Genomic DNA, 27203 nt, shown 5'->3' with positions numbered 1-27203 from the left:
GAGACTCATCAGAATTTCAGTGTTGATACTTTGCTGGCAGCAAACTTTCATCTAGGTACAGTCAGAAACTGGAAGAGCAGGAAGAAGGTGTAAGTATTGCTCACTTGATTACAAGACACTTAGCCCAGTCTTTCCGGGAGAGGGACTGGATCAATCTAGATTTCAATCGGGAAATAAAGCTTCAGTTGTCATGTAGAAGTGTACTAGAGCTAACTCTAAAACTACAGTAGAGTAAATCCAATACTATTGAATCAAATAAGTGTCTTTTTCTAAAGTGTCCCTAATGTTACTTTTATAAATAAAACAGCATCATATCATTATTTAGATATTATCTTTCAGGTAAACCTAATTGAAAGGAAAAAGCTTAAATCTAAAAAATAGAATCAGCAATGACTGTTAGTACTGGAATGATAAAATGTTAATGTTTATCTGAATGCTTCTGTAAGAGTTAGGTAATCCACTTCTATTGTCACTTCAGTTTTATATAGTTATGTTTTTATATTTTCATCCTGCCAAGGACATTTTTAGCCTTTTTCCTCTGGGAAAAAGAATGACACATTCTCTTATCTTATGGAAGGAGTTTCCTGTGAACCAGCAGGAAAATAAGTTCTTTGCCTTTCCTTTGTATGTCTCAAAACACATCTTACATTTTCAGTTGCTGTGTTAAAGATGTATCTAGATTATAAGGATGTATGATTATAATGGTGTATCTAGATTATAAACCTATTAGGTTCATGACCAAAGAGCTCAGATAAATTCACCTGTACATGGAAAACAATGTAAGTGGTGATAACAGTCAAAACACACAATAATTTACTGTTCCCCAAAGATAGGCTGCGATTACTCTAAGGTTCTGATTTGAGGTTCCAAATTGGAAGTCGAGCCATTTGGAATATATACAATCAGTTTCGTGAGACCCTTTCCAAAACAACTGGGTTCTTTCTTGTTTTTCTTCTGTACAATAAAACAGTAGTATAGAGACAGTGTGGATAAACCGTATTGAGGAATGACAACTTAGTAATCAGAAAAACTACAAAGCATGGCAGTCTATCCTTTGAATTAGCCAGGTCAACACACCTGCATTGTTTCTGATGGTGTGATAAGAGAGCTATAAAAATTAGCTGTCCAAAATCAGTAGGATATTTGTTGTTTTCATCACATTTTCCAAATAACTTTCCTAGAGTGCTCTGTATACCTAAGTGTGATCTCAGATCACTAGTCATGCTTGTTACTTTGCTTCACATAGAATAACTGAAACAGGGGTGTTTTTGTTTGTTTTGTGGGGCTTGAACTCTGGGCCTGGCCACTGTTCCTAAGTTCTTCAGCTCAAGGCTATCACAGCCCTACTTTTCATTTTCTAGTGATTACTTAGAGATAAGAGTCTCACATTGTTTAATGCCTGGGCTGAGTTTGAATCTCAATCTTCAGATCTCAGCCTCCGAGTAGCTAGGATTACAGGTGTGAGCTACTGAGCCCAGCTTGGAACAGTGTCTTTTCTACACATATACTCATGACTAGCTATGTATATGTCTCACTTAAATTTTTTTTGCCAGTCCTGGGGCTTGAACTCAGGGCCTGAGCGCGTCCTTGGACATTCTCAAGGCTCATGCTCTACCACTTGAGCCACAGTGCCACTTCTGGCTTTTTCTGTGTATGTGGTACCAAGGAATCAAACTTAGGGCTTTGTGCATGATAGGCAAGCCCTCTACCACTGGGCCACACTCCTGGCCCTTAAAAAAATTCCTGAAGAAAAATTTTCCTCCTCCCAGTAAAAGTAAAATATTGTTAGTTATAAAGATAGTCTTTAGCTGGGCATGGTGGCTCATGCCTGTAACCCTTACGACCCAGAAGGCTGAGATCTGAGGATCAAGGTTCAAAGCCAGCTGGGTTAGGGCACAAAAGGACCCAAGACTCCCATCTCCAGATTACCTCTAGAAAACGGGATGTGGAGCTTGGCTCAAGGGTAGGGCAGTAGCCTTGAGTTGAAGAGCTCAGGGACAATGCCCAGGCCCAGGGGTAGTGGTAGCCTTGAGCTGAAGGGCTCAGGGACAGCGTCCTGGCCGAGTTCAGACCCCATGACACACAATAAATGAAAAATTAAATTTAAAAAATGAAGATAGGCTTTAAGTCATTTTATAGGAAATAGATTTAAGACTTCTACCAACTGTAAGTTCAGCTTTGAGTCTGAAAGATGGGGTTCTAGCCATGTAATTATTTTTATGGTATCTGCCATTTTAATGAAAGGCTGTCTTCAGGTACCCTGCTCCACAAACAACATGACCCACCAGCATCATGCTCCAAGACTGATTGTCATGTTGTGTTACTTGTTCTATGTGATGTGATCACTTCTGGTTAGTACTATGTCTTTTAAGTTGGAGAAGTTGTTAACCAAGGAAAAGTACTATTTAAACTTGTCTTAGATATTATGCATGATACATTTCTGACTATAATGTTTTAAAATTCTATCTCACAGATCCTACCAGAAAGGGCAGGGGAGTTATTGGGCAGGGGAGTTATTGGGCAAGGGAGTTATTGGGCTGTGAAGTTCTAGCTTGAGTTTCCTGTGAGATTGCATTCGGGGTTGTCTAGAGCTCAGGCAGCTGGACGTTTGCTTGAAACTGGAAAGTCCATTTCTTTGTGTATTCTTTTTAAGATATGTGTGTGCATGTGTGCCTATGTATATGTATAATATCCTCTGATGTAAATAATAGCATTATAAGCCCTGTTCTGTACCATGCTTTTTGAATGAACATGTAAACTTTATGTGTTCTTTTTTACCAGCTGAGCTTATTATGTTATCATTCAATTTTTATAATGTTTATTGATTATTCATTATGAGTAAAGCACTTTGTGAGGATCTAGGGATATGAAAATTAAAATGATAAGAGTCATCATAGCCCCTGGGAGTTACAATAGAGCACTGTAAGTTCTGCGTTAATGTGAGTATAATGTATAATGTGAGAAGTATTCACAGACAAGTCGGATGTATTCAGAGACAAGAAGGAATGGTCAGAGAAGATGCCTTGAGGGGGATAGATCGGAGACCTGAATGGTAGGATGAGAAGTGTTAACCAGACCATGTTGCCAAGTTGGGACTTAGCCAATCTTTGATTACTTTTATGTGAAACACTATCAAAAAATCACTTTGACATTTTCAGGAATGTGAGCACCATTGTGTTGAATAAGCTAAACTCAAAAAAATTGAATGTGCATGTGTATATAAGGTTACATACATAAAATGATGTAGCTAGACATATGTACTTACATACAGAGATGTATATAAATATGAGAATACATGCACAATAATATCACAATACATTATCTAGGCATGAAGTTAGACACAAACTTTACTGATGCTGAGAGGACAGGGAGGGAGCAATAGAGGGGGTAAATGTTATTAAATTATATACCCATATGAAATATGATTTAAAAAACCTTTTTATGTATTAATATGCATAGAACAATGGGAAATAGGCTATGTTGGGAGGCTTAAACCAGTGTGCAAGGAGGGGTAATGGCAAGGGTGATAGGTTATGCATGAGTAAAAGTAGAACATTGGAGCCTGTGAAGCTTGTCTTAAGAGGGATAGAGTGATGGAGGGTTCTAGGAGTACAGTGTATACATGGTGGAATTATTACAGTGAATCCCCTCTTGTGCAACTAATATGTGTTGATCAACATCTTTCAAACAGATTAGAAAGCTGTGGTAAACAAACTGGCATAAACACAAACAGCTCATTGGAATAAGAGTCCTCAAATGTAATCAAATGGCTTCCCTGCAAATGCTGAGATAACCCAATAGGAAAAGAGTGACGTTCTGAACAGATAAGTGCTAGGAACATGTAGGAGAATGAAACCAGACCTGACATGCACAAATCTTCTTGCTGAATATAACAGAGATCTAACACCATAAAATCTTGGACAAAGGCTTCAGAACATTGAGCTTGGGTTTTGGGAAATTGCAGGCAATCAAAACTAGGCAAATGAAATTAAAGAAAACAAAGTTTTCTGTGTATCAAAGGACACTATCAATAGTGAAAAGGCAAAGTGGCATGAAAAGAAATATTCCAAAGTCACATCTGTATCCGAGATATTTATTGTTGTTAAATTTTCAACCAATAATATAACAATGGAAATTAGAATGACCTCTGTACAAACAAAACCCTAGAAAACAACAGTACAGATGCCGGAACCCTTGTGTGCTATTGACAGGAATTTAAAATGATAAGAGCTGCTATGTAAAACAGGACAGTTCCTCCCCCCAAATAATCCTGTGATCCAGCAATCCTATTCTGGTTATATATCCAGAATAGCGGAATAGTCAAAAGGTGGAAACAATCTGAATGTGTGTACACATGATGTATAAGAAACACGTAGGACTATCCAGCTTTGGGAAAGAAGGAAATTCTGACACAACATGAATGAATCTTAAGGACATTATGCTAAGTGAAATAAGCCAGTTAAAAAGACAAATGCTGGCACCAGAGTTTGACCTAGTGGTAGAGTGATTGCCTGGCATGCAGGAAGACTGACCCCGGGGCGGGGGGCATTCAATCCCTCAGTACCACATACATAGAAAAAGCTGGAGATGGTGCTGTGGCTCAAGTGGTAGAGCTCTAGCCTTCAGAAAGTCCAAGGACAGTGCTCAAGCACTGAGTTCAAGCCCCAGAACTGGCAAAAAAATAAAAATAAATATTACATAGCTTCACTTATGAGGTATATAAAGTCAGATTCCTGTGAACAGGAACTTACCTAATTCCTATTGTCTGACTACCTTGGTTCTCTAGCACAGGATCCGCTGGCTGTCAATTATACTGAAGCCCTGTCTGTACATTCCTACACTGAGGGCTGCAGGTTCTGGCACCAAAGCTTGGGGGGAGCGGAGAGTAAGTGCCATTGGGGCTTTAAAGTAGGAAGGTGCACAAAAAGCAGTGTAACTTAGAGACTGTGAGGTTACTGAAGAACTTGGAGGAGAGTGAGTTCTGACAAGTCCTGTAGATTATCCATAGTGCCAGCCAGTGGGCAGAGCTGAAGCTGAAGACGACAGACACCACCATGCTTGCTCTTGAGTGCAGCATCAGGTATCCATCTTCAGGTAGAGCCTGAGGATGTGAATTTTGAACACACTCCCAGGTTATGTTCTGGACTGTGATTTACTCTGCAGCAAGGAGTTAGATGACTGGACTGCCAAGCTGCAATACTGATGTAAGCCTGGGAGAAGAATGAAGTGTGCTTTTTTCTCATGTACCCGTTGCATGGATCCCAGTGGGTTTGAACATTAAGTCTATAGTTCAAATTACCTCTATGTAGATTAAAGAAATGTTAAGTTAAAAATCAGCAAATAAAGTGCAAAAACAGTTGAGTTCCTCTCCCGGCGCACCTTCTTCTGAATGTTAAATTATAGGGTTTTCACCCACATTCATGCATGGCTGGAAACAGGTTGAATAAAAAGCATTTCTAATCCAGTCATGTCTGTCTAACAGGCGTACACCCTACCTACCATTCCCACCCAAAACTTGTACAAGTCAGTAGAAAAAGGAGTCATCAGGGAATTGCAGCCTATCAAACTTGTAGAGGGCAGGGTAAGCTGATAAACCAAAAGCTGCCTGAGGAAAGAATGAGAAAATAAGCCTGGATTATTCAGTGAGCCATCTAATTGTCACCTAAGGCCCCACTCTGTAAGGACGAAGGCAGCCAAGATGACTGATTTGGGCTGAAGTTCTGTCTTTGTGTGGTACATCTATGGCAATGCTCTCCTCTGTTGTATTTCTTTTCTAACAAACTTTTCTGTCACCTTTACAGAAACAAAATCCTGTAAACAGAAAATTAACAATTTTCAAGATCTGGGAAGGGAGGAGTCATAACTGATGCAGAATTTTACTAGGCAAAAAATTCTTGGAGGCCAATTGTACGACAGTGTGAACACACTTAACACTGTGGTGCTATACTCTGTTAAGGTAGTGAATTTTGTGTTTAGGAATGTGGTGAAGCTTTCAGAAACATAATGTATCTGTGCATTTTAAATATTGTAGCATAAAGTGAACTATATTTCTAAATGTTAGAAGACATACCAGGTAAAGAGCAAGCCAAAGCAGGAGTGGAATTGCAAAGTACCAAGACAAGGATCAACATTCCAAGCATCATTTCACAGGAAAGCTGTAAATGACAAAGAGAAACAGGGAATGGCATCTGTGGGGCTAAGTAGAGCTAGTCAGGAATAATGGATGGTTTTCTAAGTTTTGCCCAGATAGGATGGAAATGTGAATAATAGGAATGTGAATTATATATATATATATATATATATATATATATATATATATATATATATATATATATATAAACAAAATCATGTACAGATACTGGGGCTTGAACTCTATGCCTGAGCACTTTAGCTTTTTCACTCCAGGCTAGAGCTTTACCAGTTCAGTTACAGTACTGCAGATAGTCCTGCATTGGCTAACCTAAGATCCTCAGATCTCATCATCCTAAGTAGGATGGATGTACATTAGGATTAAAAGCATGAGCCACCAGCACCTGGCCCTTTTCACTTTTGCAGTTATGTCCTTTGGAGCACAGAATATTTAATTTTGCTGGGTGCTAATGTCTCATACTATAATCCTTGCTTCTTGAGAGACTGGGAGCTGATGGGTCACTGAAGGCCGTCCCAGGGCTGGAGGTTTGGCTCAAGTGGTAGACTCAGTGGCCTTTTCGAGCACTGAGGCCTGTGTTCAAAGCCCAGTACCACCAAAAACAGCTTGAATGAAACCCAATCATCTACCTATTTTCTTTGATTGCTTATGTTTTTATACTATTTTTCAGAGGCATTGCCACTCCTACTTCCTGAAGATTTACTGCATTTTCTAAGAATTTTATCATTCTAGTTATATTTAAATCTGCAATCCATTTTATGTATGAATTGTATGTATGTATTGTATGAATTAAGGAATGACTCATTTTTGTACATGGGTATCTGTTATGCCACTAGTGGAGAAGATAGTTGTACCATCATGATATGGTAATAATGCCCGTGAAAACCATTCCTGGATTTTGTGAACCTAGCTCTAGGGAAAGGTGTGGACAGTTAGATATCAGGATACAAAAGAAATGAAGAAAATACATTGGTAAATTTTAAGTTGGGCCCTAATAAATCCTTTTGTTTCTATTTTCTATTGCTATGTCATACTACCCCTAAACTTGATAGCCTAATACAGGAAACTTCCTTTAGGACATGAATTTGACAGGCTTACCTAGGAATAGTTCTGATATGGGGTCTTTTATGAATTGATAAACAAGTTGTCAGTTGGTCCTGAAGTCGGGGACTGGCTGAGGATGGAGACTTGGTTTCTAAGATGACTCACTCACAGACTGTATCAAAAAGCTTCTGCTCCCCTAGCCCAGGAACCTTCCACGGAGCACCACCTTCAGTGTCCTTACGTGCCAGCTGCTTGCCCCAGGATTCATCTCAGAGAAGAAAGCAGGAGTGAGCGATGGACTCTTACTCTCTTCAGCCTTATTCTTTACCTTAAAATTGAGTCACAAAGCTCATGGGCTAGAGTTAGGCATAATTTTTTTAAAGGAACATCAAATAATCTGTGTACATACTTTTTATCAAGTTGTACAAAGGACGTGTACATTTAACAAAGCAGTTTATAAATACATCGCATCATCAGTGTCAGACTTTTCAACATTCTTAACCATCTTTCTCAACTCACCTTTTCTTTGTAGAAGATAACACTGAATTTTTACTACAATCTCTCTCTCTCACACAGGTCTTCATGTACCCCCTCCCCCTTTCAAGTACTCATTTTCTGGTGTTTATTTTGTTGAACTGTGACTTTGCCTTTCTAAGGAATTACACTATTTGAGTTCTCCCTTAAATCTACCATATTTCAGTTAATACATTTGTATACACTTGCATATCGTCCAATGTATTTATATGTTTGTAAGTTAATTTCTAGCTTCCACATATAAGGGAAAATATGCAGCTTCTAAATCTCTGGACTTATTCAACTTTTCTTAATTTTTTCCAGGTCTTTCCATTTCTTTACAAATGATATTACCGTTCTTCCTAAAGGATGAGTAAAATTCGGTTGTGTATATATACCACATTTTTTCGATTCATCCATTGAGGGGCATCTGGGCTGGCGCCTACTTTAGTTAGGTAGGGTAAATAGTACTGCAGTGAACACGGCTGTGTTGATGGTTTTAACCGTATCCTGTGGATGTATTTTAAACTACATATTCTTGTTGATTTCACTCCAAAATTGATTCCAAATAAATATCTCATGTCCCTTCCTATTAGATGCCCACTTACTACTTAAAAAGTGATCTTCAAAATAGGCCATTTTTTCTGGTTTTTTATTTTTTTGCTCTCCTGTGCCCTTAATGCTTCCATTAAGTGAACCAGTGCCACTAAATTTTAGAAACAAAATGAAGTAAATGAGTATGTATCAGAAATGTTCTCTCAATATACATGTCAGAAACATTATTTCTTTTTTGAAAAGGAAAGGCCATTTCTCAGTTTCTAAGAAGGAATGTACAAGTGTTCTCTTTGGAAAAGTCTTCAACTACTTTGAGCATCCCCTGTATTAGCTGATCAGAATTTTGACAGCTTCTGGCTTAAACACTTTAAAGCTAGCCATCACCTCTGTATTAAGACCATATGAATCCATGTCAGAACCTCACTTTGTAACTTGGTCCCTCTGGCATGCTCTGTTGCAGGTAATGGTTTTGCATGACTTTGGCACTGGCCTCTAGTGGACACCGTGTGGGGGAGGATGAACACGGAGGAGCTGGAGCTACTGAGTGACCCCAAGTACAGGAACTACGTCGCCGCAATTGACAAGGCACTAAAGAACTTTGAGTACTCCAGTGAATGGGCAGATTTGATATCAGCACTTGGAAAACTTAACAAGGTATGTTTGTCTCGCCCTTTATAAGAAGAGTATAATCAGAAATTCATTTAGCCTAAGATTTCTTTAAATCTTAAAGTAAAAATGTAAAAAAGCAATCCTTAGGTTACTTCTTTTAACTATTTTATTTCATGAGTTGCATGCCAACACACTGAGACACCGTACAAGTTCGGAGTCCAAGAAACAACAGTGCTTGGTTATTAGCTATAAAAACAAGATGGGAAACCATTATGCTAACTCTGGGCCTAATAATTGAATATCAGAAATTCCTATAGTTCTTGAAAAATTGTAAATGGAAATCAGTAACTATTATGTCTTTTGAAAATGACAGGTAGATAGCAGAAAGAAAACACTTTATATCCAGGAAACCCTTAGTTACAGTGTGGTGCTTTTTCCAGAGCAGCTCTGTATTCACATGGGCCTTGAAGATTGACTGTGAATGCCCTTTGTGATATGACTGGTGTTAGCCATAGTTTTTAATAGGTCTCTCTTAGCTTTTCCTTTTGACTCTGTGTGTGATGTGCACACAAATATGCTTCTGTAATAGGACCAAGAATTGAACTCAGGACCTCATGCTCATTTGGCTTTCTTGCTTATGACTGGCAGTTCACTACTCAAGCCATGCCTCCCATCTAGCTTCTTGCTGTTTCATTGATATAGAGACTCAAAGACTTTTATGTTTTGGCTGGTTGCGCAGCTCAGTTCACCAGGTCTCACTTTACTCAATATTTAGGATTACATACATGAACCTGGTGCCCATTTTGATCCTCTTCAGGGGGTCTTTGTTATTTTCAAAAGTATACATTAGATGTCATTACCAAGGCGAGTTTTAAATATATTTGTTGAAGATATTCTAAATACCCTTTTATTTTCCCCAGTCCTGGGGCTTGAACTCAGGGCCTGAGCACTGTCCTTGGGCTTTTCCTCAAGGCTAACACTCTACCACTTGAGTCATAGCACCTCTTCCAGCTTTTTTCTATGCATGTGGTACTGAAGAATCAAACCCGGGTTTTTGTGCATGCTAGACAAGCATTCTACCATTAGGCCAAGCTCCTGGCTCCTAAATACTCTTTCTTTTGGTGGTACTTGGGCTTGAACTCATCACTTTGTGGGCAAGTGCTTTACTCTTTGAGCCACACCTCCAGCCTTTGACTAGGAGATTAGTGCTACTGTTTCTACTATACAGGCTTAGGCAGTCATTTTATATCCATTAATCTGTATGTGCTTGAAGCACTTGACATTCCATCTAGTTTATGTCAGATAGTAAACATTTGCAAAGATCTCAAACAGCGCTTCTCACAATAAATTTGTTTTGCAAAATAATTTTCTCATTAAAAATACATTTCTAAAGCTGGGCGTGGTGGCTCACACCTGTAAGCCTAGCTACTCAGAAGGCTGAGATCTGAGGATTACGATTCAAAGCCAGCCTGGGCACTAAAGTCCATGAGACTCTTATCTCCAATTAACCACTAGAAAATCGGAAGTGGCACACTCAAGGGCTAGGGTGGTAGCCTTGAGCTGAAGAGCTTAGGTGCAGCACCCAGGCCCAGAGTTCAAGCCCCATGACTGATCAAAAATAAAATTTACATATATATATTTCTAATATGTTATCAGTGTGTTTTAATAAACAGGCTAATACTTTTAAATTTTCTAAGTTTTAATTTTGAGTAAGACATTAGTACCTGTACCTGACAAAAACAAGTTTATAGTGATAATTCTTACACTGTGACAGAACATGGAAATAAAACATTTTTTTCTCAATTACACAAAATTCTAGGTTTTACAAAACAATGCCAAATATCAGGTAGTTCCCAGGAAGCTGACGGTAGGCAAACGCCTAGCGCAGTGTCTGCACCCAGCCCTGCCCGGGGGCGTGCATCGCAAGGCCCTGGAGACGTACGAGATCATCTTCAAGATCATCGGGCCCAAGCGCCTGGCCAAAGACCTGTTTTTATACAGGTAAGAGCACGCGCACTGTCCATCCTGTCAACTTACCCACACATGAGACATAAAATACCACCACCACAAGGTGTACGCTAGCCTTGGCCACAAAGAGGCTCAGGATGGTGCTCAGGCCCTGAGTTCAAGCCTCACAGAGGTTTTCAGAGCAATGTTGTGTGTGGTAAATGCTCAGTAACTGTCTAGTATTCTTCTGAGACATTTCTCTGCACCTTAACTATCAGTTTCTGGTCTAAGCATTATCTCTGCCCTGGGTCTTGTCACTAGCTTCCTATCATTTATACCCCTGCTTTTCTTTGATGATGCTGGGCTTCGAACCCAGCCTGGCCTTGCTAGACTAGTGATCTATCGTCAGAGTCACACTTCTACACCCTATTGCTTTGGATCACCAAAGCCTTGTGCCCATAGCAGCATGGCTGGAAAGACACAGAAACTGTGGCTATGACATTAGTTCACTCTTTACCTAGAATTAGCCGGAACAGTAGGAGATTAAAGATAATTTCTGTTCTTTACATAAACTAGGAGCAGGAGTCTCAAGTCAGTGTCAAGCACTTGATCAGTATAGAATATGGTGCTAGGAACTTGAATGCAGAAATAAAAGACAGCCCTCGTTTCTTGGTTTCTAGTATTTATAAACAGTAACTATTCTAATAAAACAGTATTAAATTCTATCAGAATATCAGATGTGAACCTAATCTAGTTAGGGGACAGTCTTCTCAAGGAAATGATGCATGCAGAGACTGAAAGTTTAGGAATCACTCAGACATACAAAGAGGATGTAAGTACAGGAGCAGGAGTCATATCTGAGTACAAAGGCCTGAATACTGAAAAGAGCTTCTGAAAGGAATGAGCAAGGAATCCTTCAGTATTGCTAGAGTAGAGGATACAGTAAAATTGATTAGTGGCTGTAGGCTACAAATAGCCAGTAGCCAAATCTTTTTTTTTTTGGTAGGTCATGGGGCTTAAAGTAGGCCTGGGTGCTCTTCCTGAGCTCTTCAGCTCTAGGCTACCACTCTACCCCTCTGCATGGGCACTGTCCCTGAGCTCTTCAGCTCAAGGCCACCACCCTATCCCTGGGCCTGGGCGCTGTCTCTGAGCTCTTTAGCTCAAGGCTGCCACCTTACCCCTGGGCCTGGGCGCTGTCCCCGAGCTCCTCAGCTCAAGACCTACCCTTTAGCCAAGCCCCACTTCTCCTTTGCTTGAGGTTAATTCGAGATGAGTCTCAGGTCCTTTTATGACTGGGCTGGCTTTGAACCTTGATCCTCAGATCTCAGCCTCCTAAGTAACTAGGATTACAAGCATGAGCCACCACACCTGCACAGTAACCAAATCTTAAAAGATGCTAAAAGTGCATTGGCAGCAGAAAACTCAATGTGAGAAGTTTTACTGAGAAAAACTACTTCAAGGTAGTATTTGTTGCAACAAGGTATTGAAAATATGATCGTGTTCTCCTTTATGGAGCAGTTCAGGAGGCTCAGATCTGAAGAATATGGTTGAAAGCCAACCCAGGCAAGAAAGACTGAGATTCTTATTTCCAATTAAGACCAGAAAACCCAAATGTAGAGCTATAACTCAAGTGGTAGAGCACTAGCCTTGAAAAGAAAAAACAAAAAAATTAAGAATAGCTCCAGCAAGGTTCATAATAAGCTGTATTATGGTGTCAGTTACAGGGCAAGGAATAGGTTGTGAACTATGAGGGTTTTGTGAAAGAGCCTAAGTAGTGCTGATTTACAGTATGAAACTTAAGGCAGGTGAGAATACCAGCTCAGTGAATATAGAAGTTAGTACATACAGGAATCACTTTAGTTAATCAGTGTAATTTATTCAAAAGTTAAAGGACTTTATATACATAATCACATATGGATTAAGATCTTGTTACTTACTATTTTGATTCTTTTATCTTTTTTTAACATAGCTCTGGATTATTTCCTCTTCTTGCAAATGCTGCTATGTCTGTGAAACCAACACTGCTCAGTTTATATGAGATATATTACTTACCTTTGGGTAAAACACTGAAACCTGGTCTACAAGGATTGTTAACTGGTATTCTTCCTGGATTAGAAGAGGGATCAGAGTACTATGAGAGGTAATGTGATGTTTGTTACCACAATGTAACCACATCATGATTTGCTCGAAGGCAGCCTTAAATATATTTTAGCATCTCTGAAATATATTTTAGCATCTCTAAAATGAATTATTTTTAACTTACTAATATCAAGTACAGTATTTCACTGTGGATCTGGTACTTTTAATATTTGGACTTTCAAAAGAAAATGATCTGATCCTTTTTGAAGTCCTTTTGTGTGTGTGTGTGTGTGTGTGTGTGTGTGTGTGTGTGTGTGCGCGCGTGCGTGTGTGCGCGTGCGTGTGTGCGCGTGCGTGTGTGTGCGCGTGCGTGTGTGTGCGCGTGCTAGTCCTGGGGCTTAAACTCAGTCCAAGGGGTTCTTTTGCCCAAGGATAACATTCTAGCACTCCACTTACAGCTTTTTGGTGGTGAATTATAGATAATCTCAAGAACTTTTCCTAACTGGCCTGGCTTCAAACCCCGATCCTCAGATCTCAGCCTTCTGAGTAGCTAGCATTATAGGTGTGAGCCACCAGCACTCCAGTTATTTTTTAAACTACAGGCAGTGCTTGGTGGTGTTAGGTATCTATATCAATCTTATGTCATTGCTGATATTTTTATGGAAAAAAATTGTTTGATACCAAAAGCAGGCAATGTTAAATTTACTTCCTGAATAAACTTACTGATTTAAATTTAGTTTATTAAGTTACTTTATTGTATCACACCTGTTTCCACAAGGTAGTAACAACCTATTCACTTATTTTTATTGGCTACCTTAAAAAAAGATAATTTGTCCTCAAAGCTTATCATTTTCTTTTAATAATATTTATTTGCATAAAATTTTAGAAATGTAGCAGGGTGACTGTGGCTCACACCTGTAATCCTAGCTACTCAAAAGGCTAAAATCTGAAGTTCACAGTTTGAACAAAGATTTTTATGCAGAAAATTTCTTGAGACTCTTTTCTCCAATTAATTGGGAAAAGCCAGAAATGGAGCTATGGCTCAAGTAGTAGAGCACCAGCCTCCAGCAGAAAAGCTAAGGGCCAACAATCTTCAGTGCCACAGAGTTTTATGAAATTATATTTAGCTTATAAATCAATTTTTCTAAAGCTATTCACTTAAGTGACATATAGAATCACCACCACTTTTTAAATAGTTACAATTCAGAGATTAACATAGAAATTGAATAATGACCTTTGACTACAAGTTCTGTAAAAGATTTTATAAATGTACTATTTTAATGTATAGATAAATTGAGTTCAGAAGAAATTAGTATTAAATCACGAGTTAATTGCATCAAATTCTCTTTTGATGCACTGTACTAAAATTTAATACATTGTTTCTCACAAGTCTGTTTCATTGTAGTTATTGTGAACTATATAATGATGATTCCAAAAACAAGCTCTTACAAATGTCTTAAGATTTTGTAGAAAGCCAGTGAAATACATGATAGATAAGATTACTATTAACTTAATATGTGTATCGTGGCATTTTATTAAAACAGATAAATAGCACAGTGATGTTAGATAGTGATGTTTTGGTGGTGGTTCTTTTCATTTTATGAGTGAGCAGACAGAATTGAAAGGTTAAGTGATTTCCCCAAAGTCCACAGTTAATAAGTAATGGACCAGGCATTTGACTGTACATTCTCCCTTTATTACTGCTTGCTTATTTCAGGGTTCAGCATATAACTACAAGATGGATGATTACAGGCCTTTTATTTTACTGTCAGTATAACAATAAATGTTTTCTTTCTTATGCCACTATATTTTGTACTGAAGAACAAACACGTTGTTGGAAAAGGTTGCTGCTGCCGTTGACCAGTCAGCGTTCTACAGTGCTCTGTGGGGTAGTCTCCTCACCAGTCCTGCTGTACGTCTACCTGGAATCACCTATGTTCTTGCTCACCTGAATAGGAAGCTCTCTATGGAAGATCAGCTTTATATCATTGGCAGTGACATTGAGCTAATGGTAGGTCTCATGTCACGAATACTAATTTAGAGCCAGGTTTCCAGATGAATGTGAGGATAGTGTGATTTTTTTTAATCAACAAATAGAAAAAAATAAATAGTCATTAAAAGCTTAATTTTTTCACAAAGAGGAAATTACTTAATGTCTATTATCTGTTATCTTTTTCAAGCAAATTAATAAATTGCTGTGTTGATGGATTAGCACATTGTTCACACAGCCACATTTATTATTACAAAGTGAAACTTCTTTTTGCTGCTTTCTTTGTAAGAAAGATGTGTGCTAAATTCCATGGAGAATATATGTGACAAGATATAAGACCAAGCCAGACACTGTTAATAAAAAAGGCGTTACACTTTTGCCCATGGCTCACATCTGCAATCCTGATCACTCAAGATGCAGAGATCTGAGGATTGCAATTCAAAGCCAGCCCAGGCCGGGAGTTTGGCCTAATGGTAGAGTGCTTGTCTAGCATGCACTAAGACCCTCCTTCCGCCCCCACCCCCATTCAACTCCTCAGTACCACATACATAGAAAAAAGTCGGAAGAGGCTCTGTCTCAAGTGGTGGAGCTCTAGCCTTGAGAAAGCCTAAGGACAGTATTCAGGCCCCAAGTTGAAGAACCAAGACTTGCAAAAAAAAAAAAAAGGCCAGCCCCGGCAGAAGTAAGCTCAGGGACACTGTACAGGCCCTGAGTTAAAACTCCAGGACCACAACATAGTAAGTTAGATTTTTATACACTTACACTTTCCTTTTTAATTTCAGGATAAAGATAGAAGAAAAGTATGTTTCCAGTACTGTACACTTAAAATGAATGAAGGATTCAAAATAAACCTCGGGACACTTTGAAAATTTTATTTGTTTAATAATAATTTTTTTCTCCATGGAATAATGGCAAGACTGGCATTTCACATAGAGCTTTGATTAGATTTATTGAAGTCTGATTTTTCATTCTCTAAATTAACCTACATCTTACATGAACAGTTTTATGAATCCTGACAAGTACATACAGCCAAGGTTCAGCGGGTTACATTATCCCAGAAAGTTGTGTGTCTTTTGTGTGTGTGTCATGGGGCTTAAACTCTGGGCCTGGGCACTGTCCCTGAGCTCTTCAGCTCAAGGCTACCGCCCTATCCCTTGATCCACAGCCCACTTCCCATTTTCTAGTGATTAATTAGAGATGAGTCTCTCAGTCTTTAATGCCCAGCCTTGCTTTGAACCGAGATCCTCAGATGTCAGCCTCCTGAGTAGCTAGGATTACAGACATGAGCCACCCACCCAGCTAGTTGTGTGTCCTTTTCTCACCACACTTCCTCAGTCCTTGCTCAGTTATCAGGATTTTGAAAACATGGGTTTGAGGGTTTTTTGCTTTTTGGATTTTTTTTTTTTGCCAGTCCTGGGGCTTGAACTCAGGGCCTGGGCACTGTCCTTGGGCTTTCTCAGAGCTAGCGTTCTACCACTTGAGCCGCAGCACCACTTTGGCTTTTTTCAGTGTATGTCTGTACCCAGGAGCACTTTACTACTAGGCCACACTCCCGGCCCATCTCTCATTTTACTTTTTCACAATGTTATATAAGTTGAATCATTATGCAACTAGTCTTTAAGTACACTTTACCACATATAACATATTTTGAGATCATTCCATGCTTTTGTATCAGCGGTTTCTTTATATGGTTGTCCATTTCTCTGTTGTATGACAGCACCACCTCAGCCATCATTTAATAGACAGTAGGCTAGGCTTCTACCCAGTGTGGAGCAGTTAGGAGCAGGTGGTTTTTCCCAGGGCTGATGGTGAAGAGTCATCAGAAACCTCCACAGAGTATGGAGTAACACCCCCCAAAAAAAGTGTTTTTAGAGTTCTTTGACTTTTGGAAGCATGGTTTTATTTATTAGAGGAAATGAAAAATTGTTGCGATTTCAAATTTTGCCACCATGATAGACCCCTGTTAAAAAGGCTGTCTCATTTCAGGTGGAAGCAGTCAGTACTTCAGTACAGGACTCGAGCGTACTTGTACAGAGGAGCACACTGGACCTCATACTCTTCTGCTTTCCGTTCCACATGAGCCAGGTAAACAGTGCTGACGTGGTCATGGGAGTCACTCAGGGAAAGTCAGATTTATGGTGCATGGTTATTTTTTAAAGCTCTTATGTTGAATTATTCTGCATATGAAGAACAGGTTCCCTTTTGAGAACTAGAATTTGCAATAACTTTGAATGAAAATGACTTACCCACTTGCAAAGAATATGGTCAGATTCTTTCATATGTTTGAAAATTCATGTTTATAAAAAGCAACAGGTGCTGATGGCTAACTCAGGGCAAGCCAGAACTGCTGAGGAGGGGCCTCCCCATGAACTTGAATCTGTCTCGTGTTCCTTTGGGGATTGCAGGAACAGGCCAGAATCTTAGCAGAGCTGGCTCTCATTTGAGAGTTAAATATTTACTGTGACACTTGTTGGTACCTTTATTATAGATTTGACAATGAATGAAGTATTTATTAGTGGAACTTAAGTTTATTAGTGGAAGAGCAGTTTCAAGCATAAGTGAAACAAATACTTGCCAAAAACAAGATGCAGAGAATTTTAATCTTGAAAAACTAAATTTATTTCCAAAAAGGGGTTAGCAGAAAATACTATTACTTGGATTTTCATAGTGACTGTCAGTACAAATCTATAGTGAATTTTCATTGACTGCCTAATTTTATTTTTACTGTATTCAACTTTTTGCTGTATTTCCATAACAGTTGGAAGATTTTTTTCCATTTGATTGCCTGTATTGTTCCTAAATAGGACCCAAACCACTTCAGTTTCTATTTTGACCTTGTCATCTTTAATGAAGGGGCATTATTCTGCCTTTTTTTTGGAGGGAGGGAGAGAGAACAAGAGAAAGAGACAGAGAGAGGGGGAGAGAGACAGGGAGGGAGGGAGGAAGAGAGACAGAGTATAATGGAATTTGAATTCCAGTCTTCACACACACTATCGGCTTGATTTTTCCGCTTGGTCTTTCCTGCATTATACTTATATATGCATTGTAACATCTTGATCAGTTATTAACTAGCTTACTCAGTTTAGGTTTTTCACATGTGGCCCTATTCCATTATACAATGTTGAACATTTATTACAAATACTGCTGGTTTCAGTAGTAAATATTGGGAAGCTTTCAAGCCCAGTACACTTCAAAAAATACAACTTTAACAAAAATTAAGTTTTCCCGTATTCTTGTTTTCTATTGAAATCTCAAATTTTATCATTTGTAGCATGCTGTTGCCTTGAAGTAGCAATATATCTTGCTTATAAAAAAAATGACTTCCAAATATCAAAGTTTGAGTAGTCATAGTTCCAGTTGATCATTCTTTCAGACAGAAATAGCCTTTTGTCAAAAAGTTGGCTGTTAAGCTCATACCTCCAATGATCGGCAGAAGTGATTTTCCTTGAGACAACCATCATTATACTTGCGTATCAGATGTGTGTAAGTGTACTTGCTATTTAATTACACAGAAACAAAGGCATGTCTTCAGTGATGGACCTTGAATGACACTTTTTTGCTGTTTCCTCAATATTCTCAAAGAATTTTAAAACTGGCTTTAATTTTCTTTTCTTTTTAGTGCTGGGGGTCTTACCTATGGCCTAACATACTAATCTACCAGCCCTCACTAGTTTACATCCATAACCCATTTTTTATTGTGTATTTTTTATTTTCCAAAAACATGGCAGTAATAATGCAATGATTACTGGTACAGTGGGTGCCACTGCTCTTTTGCTTCTTTTCATAATTAAGTACCAACCATTTTACCTACTAATTGCCTGATTAGGAAACTGTTAGCACACAAAGGAATTGTTACAAATATGCATAGTTGATTATTTTATGCATATGTATAGCTGATTTTGCCCTGTAGGCCTTCTGAAATTTGATCACATCGTTTTCAGGAGTCTGGCAACCATACTTTGAATATTGTATAGGCATTTGTGTTCATAGGAGTGAATATATTCATCATGGTGATCTGTGTTCTGCAGCATCTCGGTTTTTTCTGATTTGGATGAATTCCTCTCTGACTATCAACAAGCATAGAAAAAAGCTTTCTCAGCTGGGTGCTGGTGGCTCACACCTCTAACCCTAGCTCCTCAGGAGGCTGATATCTGAGGCCCTCAGTTCAAAGCCAGCCCAAGCAAGGAAAGAAGCTGGACATAGAGTTTTAGCTGACAGTGGAAGAATGCTAGCCTTGAGCAAAAGAAGCTCAGGAGCAGATTTTTAATTATTTTTAAATAGGAGTTTGGCCTAGTGGTAAAGTACATGCCTAGCATACACGAAGACCCGGGTTTGATTCCGCTCTACCACATACATAGAAAAGCCGTAAGTGGTGCTGTGACTCAAGTGGTAGAGCATTAGCCCTGAGTTCAGACCCCAGGACTGGCAAAAACCAACAACCAACAAAAACCTAATTAAGGTTATGGGGAAAAAAATGAATTGATTTAAGTGATAGAGAAAATTGAATATATTAAACTTAAATGATTGGACCAAAAAGGTACTTTACATAGTTTTGCCAGGGGGGAGGTTATATATGTTGAAATATATGAGTAGAATTTTTTAAAATAGTTTTTGTAATTAATAAAAGGGTTACATGATATTTGCCAGATAGAAGGTGCATTAATTCACATACATTGATACCCTTTCACATGTCTTGGTCCCCATTACCCTCCCCCCCACCCAACCCCTCATCTTGTTTCCCCCCCTTCCCTATCCTATTTCAAATAACCAAATACAAATATATCCAATATATTAGATAACAAAGTGAGATACTGTAACAATATGATATAACCAAGGGACAGCAAAAGAGATGAGAGATAACATAGTACATTAAGGACAACAATCATTCATTATATGGCTTTTGTTTCAATATCCTGGAGGTCCTTTCAATTAGCTTCATACTATATGGCCTTATATATCAAGGTTTTGCTCTATTGCAAATCTCTGCTAGCAGAGCCCAAGTTCTCTACAGATTATGACAAATGAGGGAAACCATTTTTCAGGGCAGCAACTGAGATTTTTTTTAATTGTCTTTCATTGTACAAAGGAAGTTGCCATTTAACAAAGCAATTTATAAGACAGTGCATCTTGGTCAATGTCATATCTTTTCCCCCAGAGAGAGAGAAAGAGAAAGAATGCTGGGTGTTGAACTCAGGGCCTAGGTACTGTCCCTTAGCTTTTTTGCTTATGGCCATCATTTTATCACTTGAACCAAAGCTCCACTTCCAGCATTTTGCTGGTTAATTTGAGATAAATCTAATAGACTCTTCTGCCCAGGTTGATTTCACGCTGCAATCTGCAGAGAAATAGCTTGGTTTATAACACGAGTCACTGACACCCATCTTACAAGTACCCAAGTAGGATTTCTAAAAGAAAAAAGCCTCAGAACTAATGAAGATGGTGGTTTTCTAGCTTATTGTATATTGACAGTGAATGTGAAAGATTAATGACATACTTTTCTAGCATCTCCAATCTTGTCTTTAATTTCCTTGTTTTAGGTCAGATATTGGCTGTTAACTAATTCAGTTACACTGTCAACTATAAATCCAGACAGTCATGTGACCTGATTTTCTTCCTATTTTCTCATCTGTAAAATGGAAGTACTAATTCCCTGCATTTGGAAAATCAAATGAAACCATGTTGGTGAAAATAACTTTTGTACCCTAATATTCTGAGCATTTTCAGCATTTATTTCTAAGAGAAAATACAGTGGCATGCTTTGTAGGTGCTTTAAGTACAACCACATTCCTAACTTTTCCAGGCCACGAGACCAGACATGATCAGGATCTTGTCAGCAGCGCTGCACGTGGTACTGCGGAGAGATATGTCCCTGAACCGGAGACTGTATGCATGGCTTCTGGGTAAATATCAGATGTATATGCTCGTGGTTGGGAATAAATGGAGGGATCATTGGTATCATAACTATTATCAAATTTTATATATGTCTTTAGTGAAATGTAAATGGACAATAAAAATAAAAAGTATTGGTAAATTATGTGAATAAATTTCATATGCTTCTTAGTCCAAAAGGCTATTTAAACCCTCAAGGTCATGTTCCCTTTGACAAAGATAATTGTCCCTCTCACGTGCTGAAATTGTTGTGCTGTAAGTACCAAAATGAAAATAATAACAAATTTCCAAAGTGTTCCTGTAATCAAGGAAATTAAGACTAGGAAGCATCTCAGTCATGCACTAGAGCAGTCTACAGTCAGGCAGCAATGCAGCTGTGCACACTTCTTTCTTCCCTACTTTTTTCAAATGTTTGGCCTGTCCTCACAACTCCTTAGTACCTAAAGTGACAGGACACTTAAGTTCAGTGGTCTGAGTCTTCAGTCATTTCACTAGTGAGACTGGAGAAAAGAAGACAAAAGACCTGGATATCTCTGGAAGAATACTATGATACTTATGTATTGAATTGGTTTCCCCTTATTAAACTATCTAAAATGATCTCTTTTGCTGACATTGAATGGGCTACTAATTGGTAAGTGTTTAGTGCTGTTTTTGAGATATTTGCTGTTTTGGTATTGAGCGGATAATAGTTTTGAGAGCTTCATTTTAATTCATTCTGTGATTTGTTTCCATGGAGGTTTTGATAACAACGGTGCTATCGTAGGACCCAGGAGCACAAGACACAGTAATCCTGAAGAACATGCCACATACTATTTCACTACCTTTTCAAAAGAATTATTGGTTCAGGTAATGTGTTTTTGTTATTCTGTGTTTTCATATCACTAGTACTTAAAAGTATAAAGCAAAAGTCCTACCTTAACATGACTTGTCTTAAAGGAGTGGAGACAAACTCAAAATTTCCTAAGAATAATAACAGGAAAATGGCTATAATAAAATAAGTAATCTGAAGTCTGATTCCCAAAGAAATACAGCAATATTTTTGTATGTGTGCCTATCCTAGGGTTTGAACTCAGCTGTCCCTGAGCTGTCATGACTAAAGTTGGTCTGCTTTAAATTTTACCATTTGAACCACACCTCCATTTCAGCTTTTGGTAATTAACTGGAGAAAAGAATCTCACAGACTTTACTGCCTGGCTGGCTTTGAAATAATCATTCTCAAATCTCAGCCTCTTGGATTGCTAGGACTATAGGTGTTAGCCACGCACTGTACAAGATACATATTTTTTATTTGCTGTCTTTATGACTTCATTAAAACAGAGTTCTCACTTGTCTGACTATGAAAGTTGGAGCTTTTCCAAAAGAAGACCAAGAACTATACTGTTGCCTATAAAGCTCCAGGAAAATTTGGGCTATCCAAATAATTTAACTGTGGTAAAATTGCTATTGCAATGGAAGTGTTAAAATGGCCCGTAGTTTATTTCATACCATTTTTACTTCAGTTATATTCAAATTGTTTCAAAGTAAGTTAATAAATACATGCTATCTAGAACATTTTTAAGTGAAAGAGTACACTGAGTTGTTTTTGTGGGGTTTTTTTTGGTTTTTTTTTTTGTCGGTTGTGGGACTTAAACTTTGGGCCAAGGCATTGTTGTTGAGCTCAAGGCTACTACCCTACCCCTTGAGCTACAGCACTACTTCTGGTTTTCTAGTGGTCAATTGGAGATAAAAATCTCACAGACTTTTGTGCCTGAGCTGGCTTTGAACCTCGCTCCTCATATCTCAGCCTCCTGCGTTGCTAGGATTATAGGGGTGAGCCACCATGCCCAGGTTACATTGAGTTTTTAGTCACTAGGTAAAGAAGTAATTGCTAATACTCCAATGATGAGATAGCATAGTTCAGAGTTCATATCCTAGAAGCATATTCATGTGGAGTACAATTCTTGAATGTACTTTTCTTCATTTCTTTAATTCTTCTACTTTGCTGCCAAGGAAAATTAAGAATCTGTTTTTTTCTTTCTCTCCAGCCAGATGAATCTATAACTTTTTTCTGAGCAGAGGAAAAAAGAATTCAGAACAGCTAAATATACATAATTTCCATTAGATATATGGTTATACTTGTGAAAACTTAGGAAAAGTTCTTTGAATGTATTTAATAAATAACAAATGTTCTTTTCTTTTGTCAAGGCAATGGTGGGAATCTTACAAGTGAATGGATGTGGAGAAGAAAGCACCCTGATGCAGGATCTAAAACCCTTTCGTATTTTAATCAGCCTACTGGACAAACCTGAGCTTGGTAATGTATACTACTTTCCCAAGGCATGGGTCACATGATTCTGTATTTTTATTTCATTAAAAAAATGTAGTAGTTATTAGGAAGCTTCTTGTACCATGAAGTAGCTTTTAAATCGAAGTTCTCAACAAATTCCTGGCAAAATATACTGTGCCAAGTTAAGGTACAGGTATTATAAATTATAGGTAATCATCATGCTTCATTCCTTGCACTTCTAGCAGAAAAGTCATTTTAAAGATGTATCTGAGTTCTTCTTGATCCTTATGAAATGACTGAAATTAAGGCCTCTATGGCATGTCATAAGTTACAGCTTACAGAATTCAAGTACCACAACAGGAATATTTGGATTTTACCCTCTTCTTTTTTTTTTTTTTTTTTTTTTTTTTGGTACTGGGGATTGAACCCAGGACATTGTACTTGCTAGGCAAGTGATTTGCCACTGAGCTACATCCCAGCCCAGGTTGTACCATCTTTATAACAGCTCTGTTTTGTATGTTTTTAATCTGTTTTATATGTTAGATGATAGTTGGTACATTTATTTAACCTGAATATTATCTAAAATGATAAGTTTTATCATTTGTAGGGGCCAGGAGGATGGCCTAGTGGTAGAGTGCATGCCTAGCATGCATGAAGACCCAGATTCAATTCCTCAATACCACATACATAGAAAAAGCCAGAGTGGTGCTGTGGCCTTGAGCAAGCTCCAGGACAGTGCCCAGGACCTGAATTCAAGCCCCAGGACTGGCAAAACAAACTTATAATTTGTAAATGTATTTGTATGTAATTCCATATTTTATAATTTCTTCAGGTTATATGCAGATATTTAGGTGAATATGCTACAACTCTCTAGCTCTTAAAAGTGAAGAGGTTCCAGATGGTGGTGGCTCACGAATGTAATCCTAGCTACTCAGGAGACTTGAGGATGGTGGCTCAAAGCCAGCCCATGTAGGAAAGTCTGTAAAACTTACCTCCAATTAACCACCAGAAAACCAGAAATGGCACTGTGACACAAAGTAGTTGAGTGTTAGCCTTGAGCAGAAAGAGCCCAGAAGCAGTGCCTAGTGTTCAATCCCACCACCAACCAAAAATAAAGAAGTGGAGAGGCACGGCTGATACCTCTCCTTCCAGCCACTCAGGAGGCTGGACTTGGAAAGATTGTGATCTGAGGCCAGCTAGGGCAGAGAAGAGCAAAAGCTCGACAAAGTAGTGTGTACCTGTTAATCCTTATGAAATGACTGAAGTGAAGGCCTCCATGGCATGTCCTAAGTTACAGTTCACAGAAGTCAAGTACCTCAACAGAAATATTTGGATTACACCATCTTTTTGTTGTTGTTGTTACTGAGGATTGAACTATCTACACAGGGAAACCTAGAATGGGTGGATTGTGGCCCAGTTGTACAGTCTTGAAGGAACTGAAATGCTATCTCAAAAATAACTAACACTGGGGCCAGAAGTTTGGCTTAGTGGTAGAGTGTTTGCCTAGCTTGCACGATGACCCAGATTCAATTCAGTGGTATCACATACATAGAAAAAAAGCTGGAAGTGGTGCTGTGGCTCAAGTAGTAGAGTACTGGGCTTTCAAGGACAGTGCTCAGGCCCTGAGTTCAAGGCCCAGGATTGGCAATAAATAAATAAATAAAATAGCTAACATTAAAAGGGTTAGAGATGTGGCTTAGTAGTATGAGCACCTGTCTAGTAAATGTCGAGTTCAAACCTCTATCCTAAAAACAGAATAATTTTAGAAAAAAAGTGGAAATTTTAAAAATGAAGATAATGTGTGGTATCAATGGCAGTAGATGATGAGGAACAGTAGGTAGAAAATTGGTTTCATAACAAAATTAGCCTCATGAATTTTTGAATTTAATTAACAATGATACAAATAGCATTTATTGAATAGTCATCATATTCTAAAATTATGCAGTACACCTTACAAATATTTTTTTTCCTAATCCTCAAAATTGTCACATAACTTAAGTATTCTTCTTCTCATTCTGGACTAGAAAACTTAAAAGCTCAAAGAAGTTAACTTGTCCAAGGTGCTAAAGCTGTCTGTTTACCAAACCAGTTTTCTAGATTCTGTTCTTTCTGTAAATCTATACTTTAAATAGGCATTTGGGAGTAGTACCTATTTTAAAAGTATCTATTTTTAAATGTCCTTTATTCTGGCTACCTTTCAAATACTTATGATTTGCAGGTGCTAACTATTGTCCTTAATTTGTATATTTTAGGACCTGTAATTCTGGAAGATGTACTGATTGAAGTGTTTAGAACATTATATTCTCAGTGTAAAGCAGAATTAGAATTTCAAATGGAACCACCCTTCAGCAAGGACCATGCTCAGTTAAGCAGGTAGTTGCAGTTACTTCTATCATGTATATGCACACTTGAATTCCTGTGACAGGTCATGTGACAGTGTGTGCTGTACTCAGTCTAAGTCCTTTTCTGTACTTCTCTGCTTTATTTAGGCAGACTACCATTCTTCTAGTATTCTGTTGTTATCATAAGGTAGAGGTTCTAAAGTGACAGTTTGTTTTACATTTCATTGGTATTGATCATATGCACATAAAAACACTTGAATATGATTTCTGATGATATAATTACCTGTGTGTTTAATAAGCTAAGATTGATTCTCTTACTACTACTGCTCTCTCCCATTCTGTATTCTGCCTGAGAATTTACAATGGCCTAAAGAATATCTAATTAGTCATTTCTGCTATACTACTGGTTTTATTGATAGTATTGCTCTTCTTTTAGGACAGGTGTTTTAATTGTTAGAAAGGATAGAAGAACATAGGTAAGACTTTTTTTCTGGTAGAATTTTAGTTGTAATGGCTACTTACAGTAATAACACATTTGTTATTATTTCTCAAACAAAATGATAAGTTGAATCAAACTAGTAAAAGTAAGCTTACTCTTTCATTAACACAATCCTGAATAGCACAGGGAAACATAAAATTCTTTAAGTACAAATTACTACTTAATTTATAGATATCAAAAGAAACAGTGGTAAGTTTGATACCAAATTAACAATTGTGCACTTTAAAAAATTCAAAAAAGCAGCCACTGATGGTGATGAGCACTGTAATCCAAATATTTGGGAGCAGAGACATGAGTTCAAGGCATATTGTTGGCTTATACAGGGCGTTTCAGTCTAGTCTACACAAAACACTAACTCAAAAACAAAAGCAAAAAAGAGTGAGAGAGAAAGCTCAAGAATGTTTTATGTTTTTTTTATTATGCAGAAATTTTATATAAGGCTAATTTCTGATCTTATGTGAATTATAAAAATTCATATTTGAAAAATTATAAAGAATAGCAACAAATTAATATTTGTTGCAGTTTTACTGGTGTAATTTTAGCAAATGCTTAAACATGTACTGGGTAATATTCCACTAAAATTTGAAATAATGGGTGTTAATGTATTTTAGTTTTTGTTTCTTTTCTTTTCTTTAGTAAATTAAGGGAAAATAAGAAAACAGCAGAGCTGATTAAAACTGCCAACCTTCTCTTTAACTCCTTTGAACCTTATTATATGTGGGATTACATTGCTCGTTGGTTTGAAGAATGTTGTAGGTATGTTAAACTATTTATTTTAATTTAATGGCATTCAAGCCTAACCTTTGGTTCTTTTAAGTTGTTCAATTTAATAAGAATATTATTTTATATATTCTGCTTCTGAAACTAGTAATTATTTACTAATCATAGTATGACTCTACCTTGTCAGTCTAGGATACAAAAATTGTAGGTCATATCATCCTAGAATTAGAAAGGGGCATGGAGATGAGTTATTCATTCCCCAAAACAGATGAAAATTTTTACCTCTTCACTCTACAATAATCCCACTTTTCTGTAGTAGAGAAAATAGCTGGTTTGTACTGTTATATCAGTACACTTTGCCACAGGTCTTCTCAGTTGGTTAATAATTCCTCCTTGGTCATCCCTATGTATCCGAAGACATAAAATGGATCAACATTGTTACTAGTGAGTGATGTCTGCCCTCTACCCCTCTGGAAAACCCCAGGATAGAAGTAAAATCTTTGGATTCTGACCCAAACTCTTTCAGAACCAAGTTTTCTGAATTAAATTGAGAATGCAGATGCATCATAAGGAGATTCAGGAATGCAGATTGGTTATGCGTA

General features: G+C 37.9%; 1 protein-coding gene across 4 annotated transcripts in view; it reads left to right on the top strand.

The window, feature by feature from the left end:
* Positions 1–27203, top strand: part of Dop1a (DOP1 leucine zipper like protein A) — a 71451-nt gene that overhangs the window by 4541 nt on the left and 39707 nt on the right. For 3 of the 4 annotated variants that reach the window (XM_090338511.1, XM_090338509.1, XM_090338512.1), the window contains exons 2-11: positions 8721–8914; positions 10689–10870; positions 12786–12956; positions 14717–14906; positions 16872–16970; positions 20686–20785; positions 21511–21620; positions 22959–23067; positions 25293–25413; positions 26518–26637. In XM_090338511.1, coding sequence (XP_090194637.1) covers positions 8777–8914; positions 10689–10870; positions 12786–12956; positions 14717–14906; positions 16872–16970; positions 20686–20785; positions 21511–21620; positions 22959–23067; positions 25293–25413; positions 26518–26637 — 1340 coding nt within the window. In that variant the 5' untranslated portion in view covers positions 8721–8776. The remainder of the gene's footprint in view (positions 1–8720; positions 8915–10688; positions 10871–12785; positions 12957–14716; positions 14907–16871; positions 16971–20685; positions 20786–21510; positions 21621–22958; positions 23068–25292; positions 25414–26517; positions 26638–27203) is intronic. The other variant, XM_090338510.1, reaches the window with a different exon arrangement.

The sequence above is a fragment of the Megascapheus bottae genome, chromosome 8 (assembly GCF_031878675.1).
Source record: "Megascapheus bottae isolate mThoBot1 chromosome 8, mThoBot2.hap1, whole genome shotgun sequence".
NCBI classification, from domain to species: domain Eukaryota; kingdom Metazoa; phylum Chordata; class Mammalia; order Rodentia; family Geomyidae; genus Megascapheus; species Megascapheus bottae.
The sequence above is the reverse complement of the archived record's forward strand: the minus strand, read 5'-3'. Positions and strand labels throughout refer to the sequence as shown.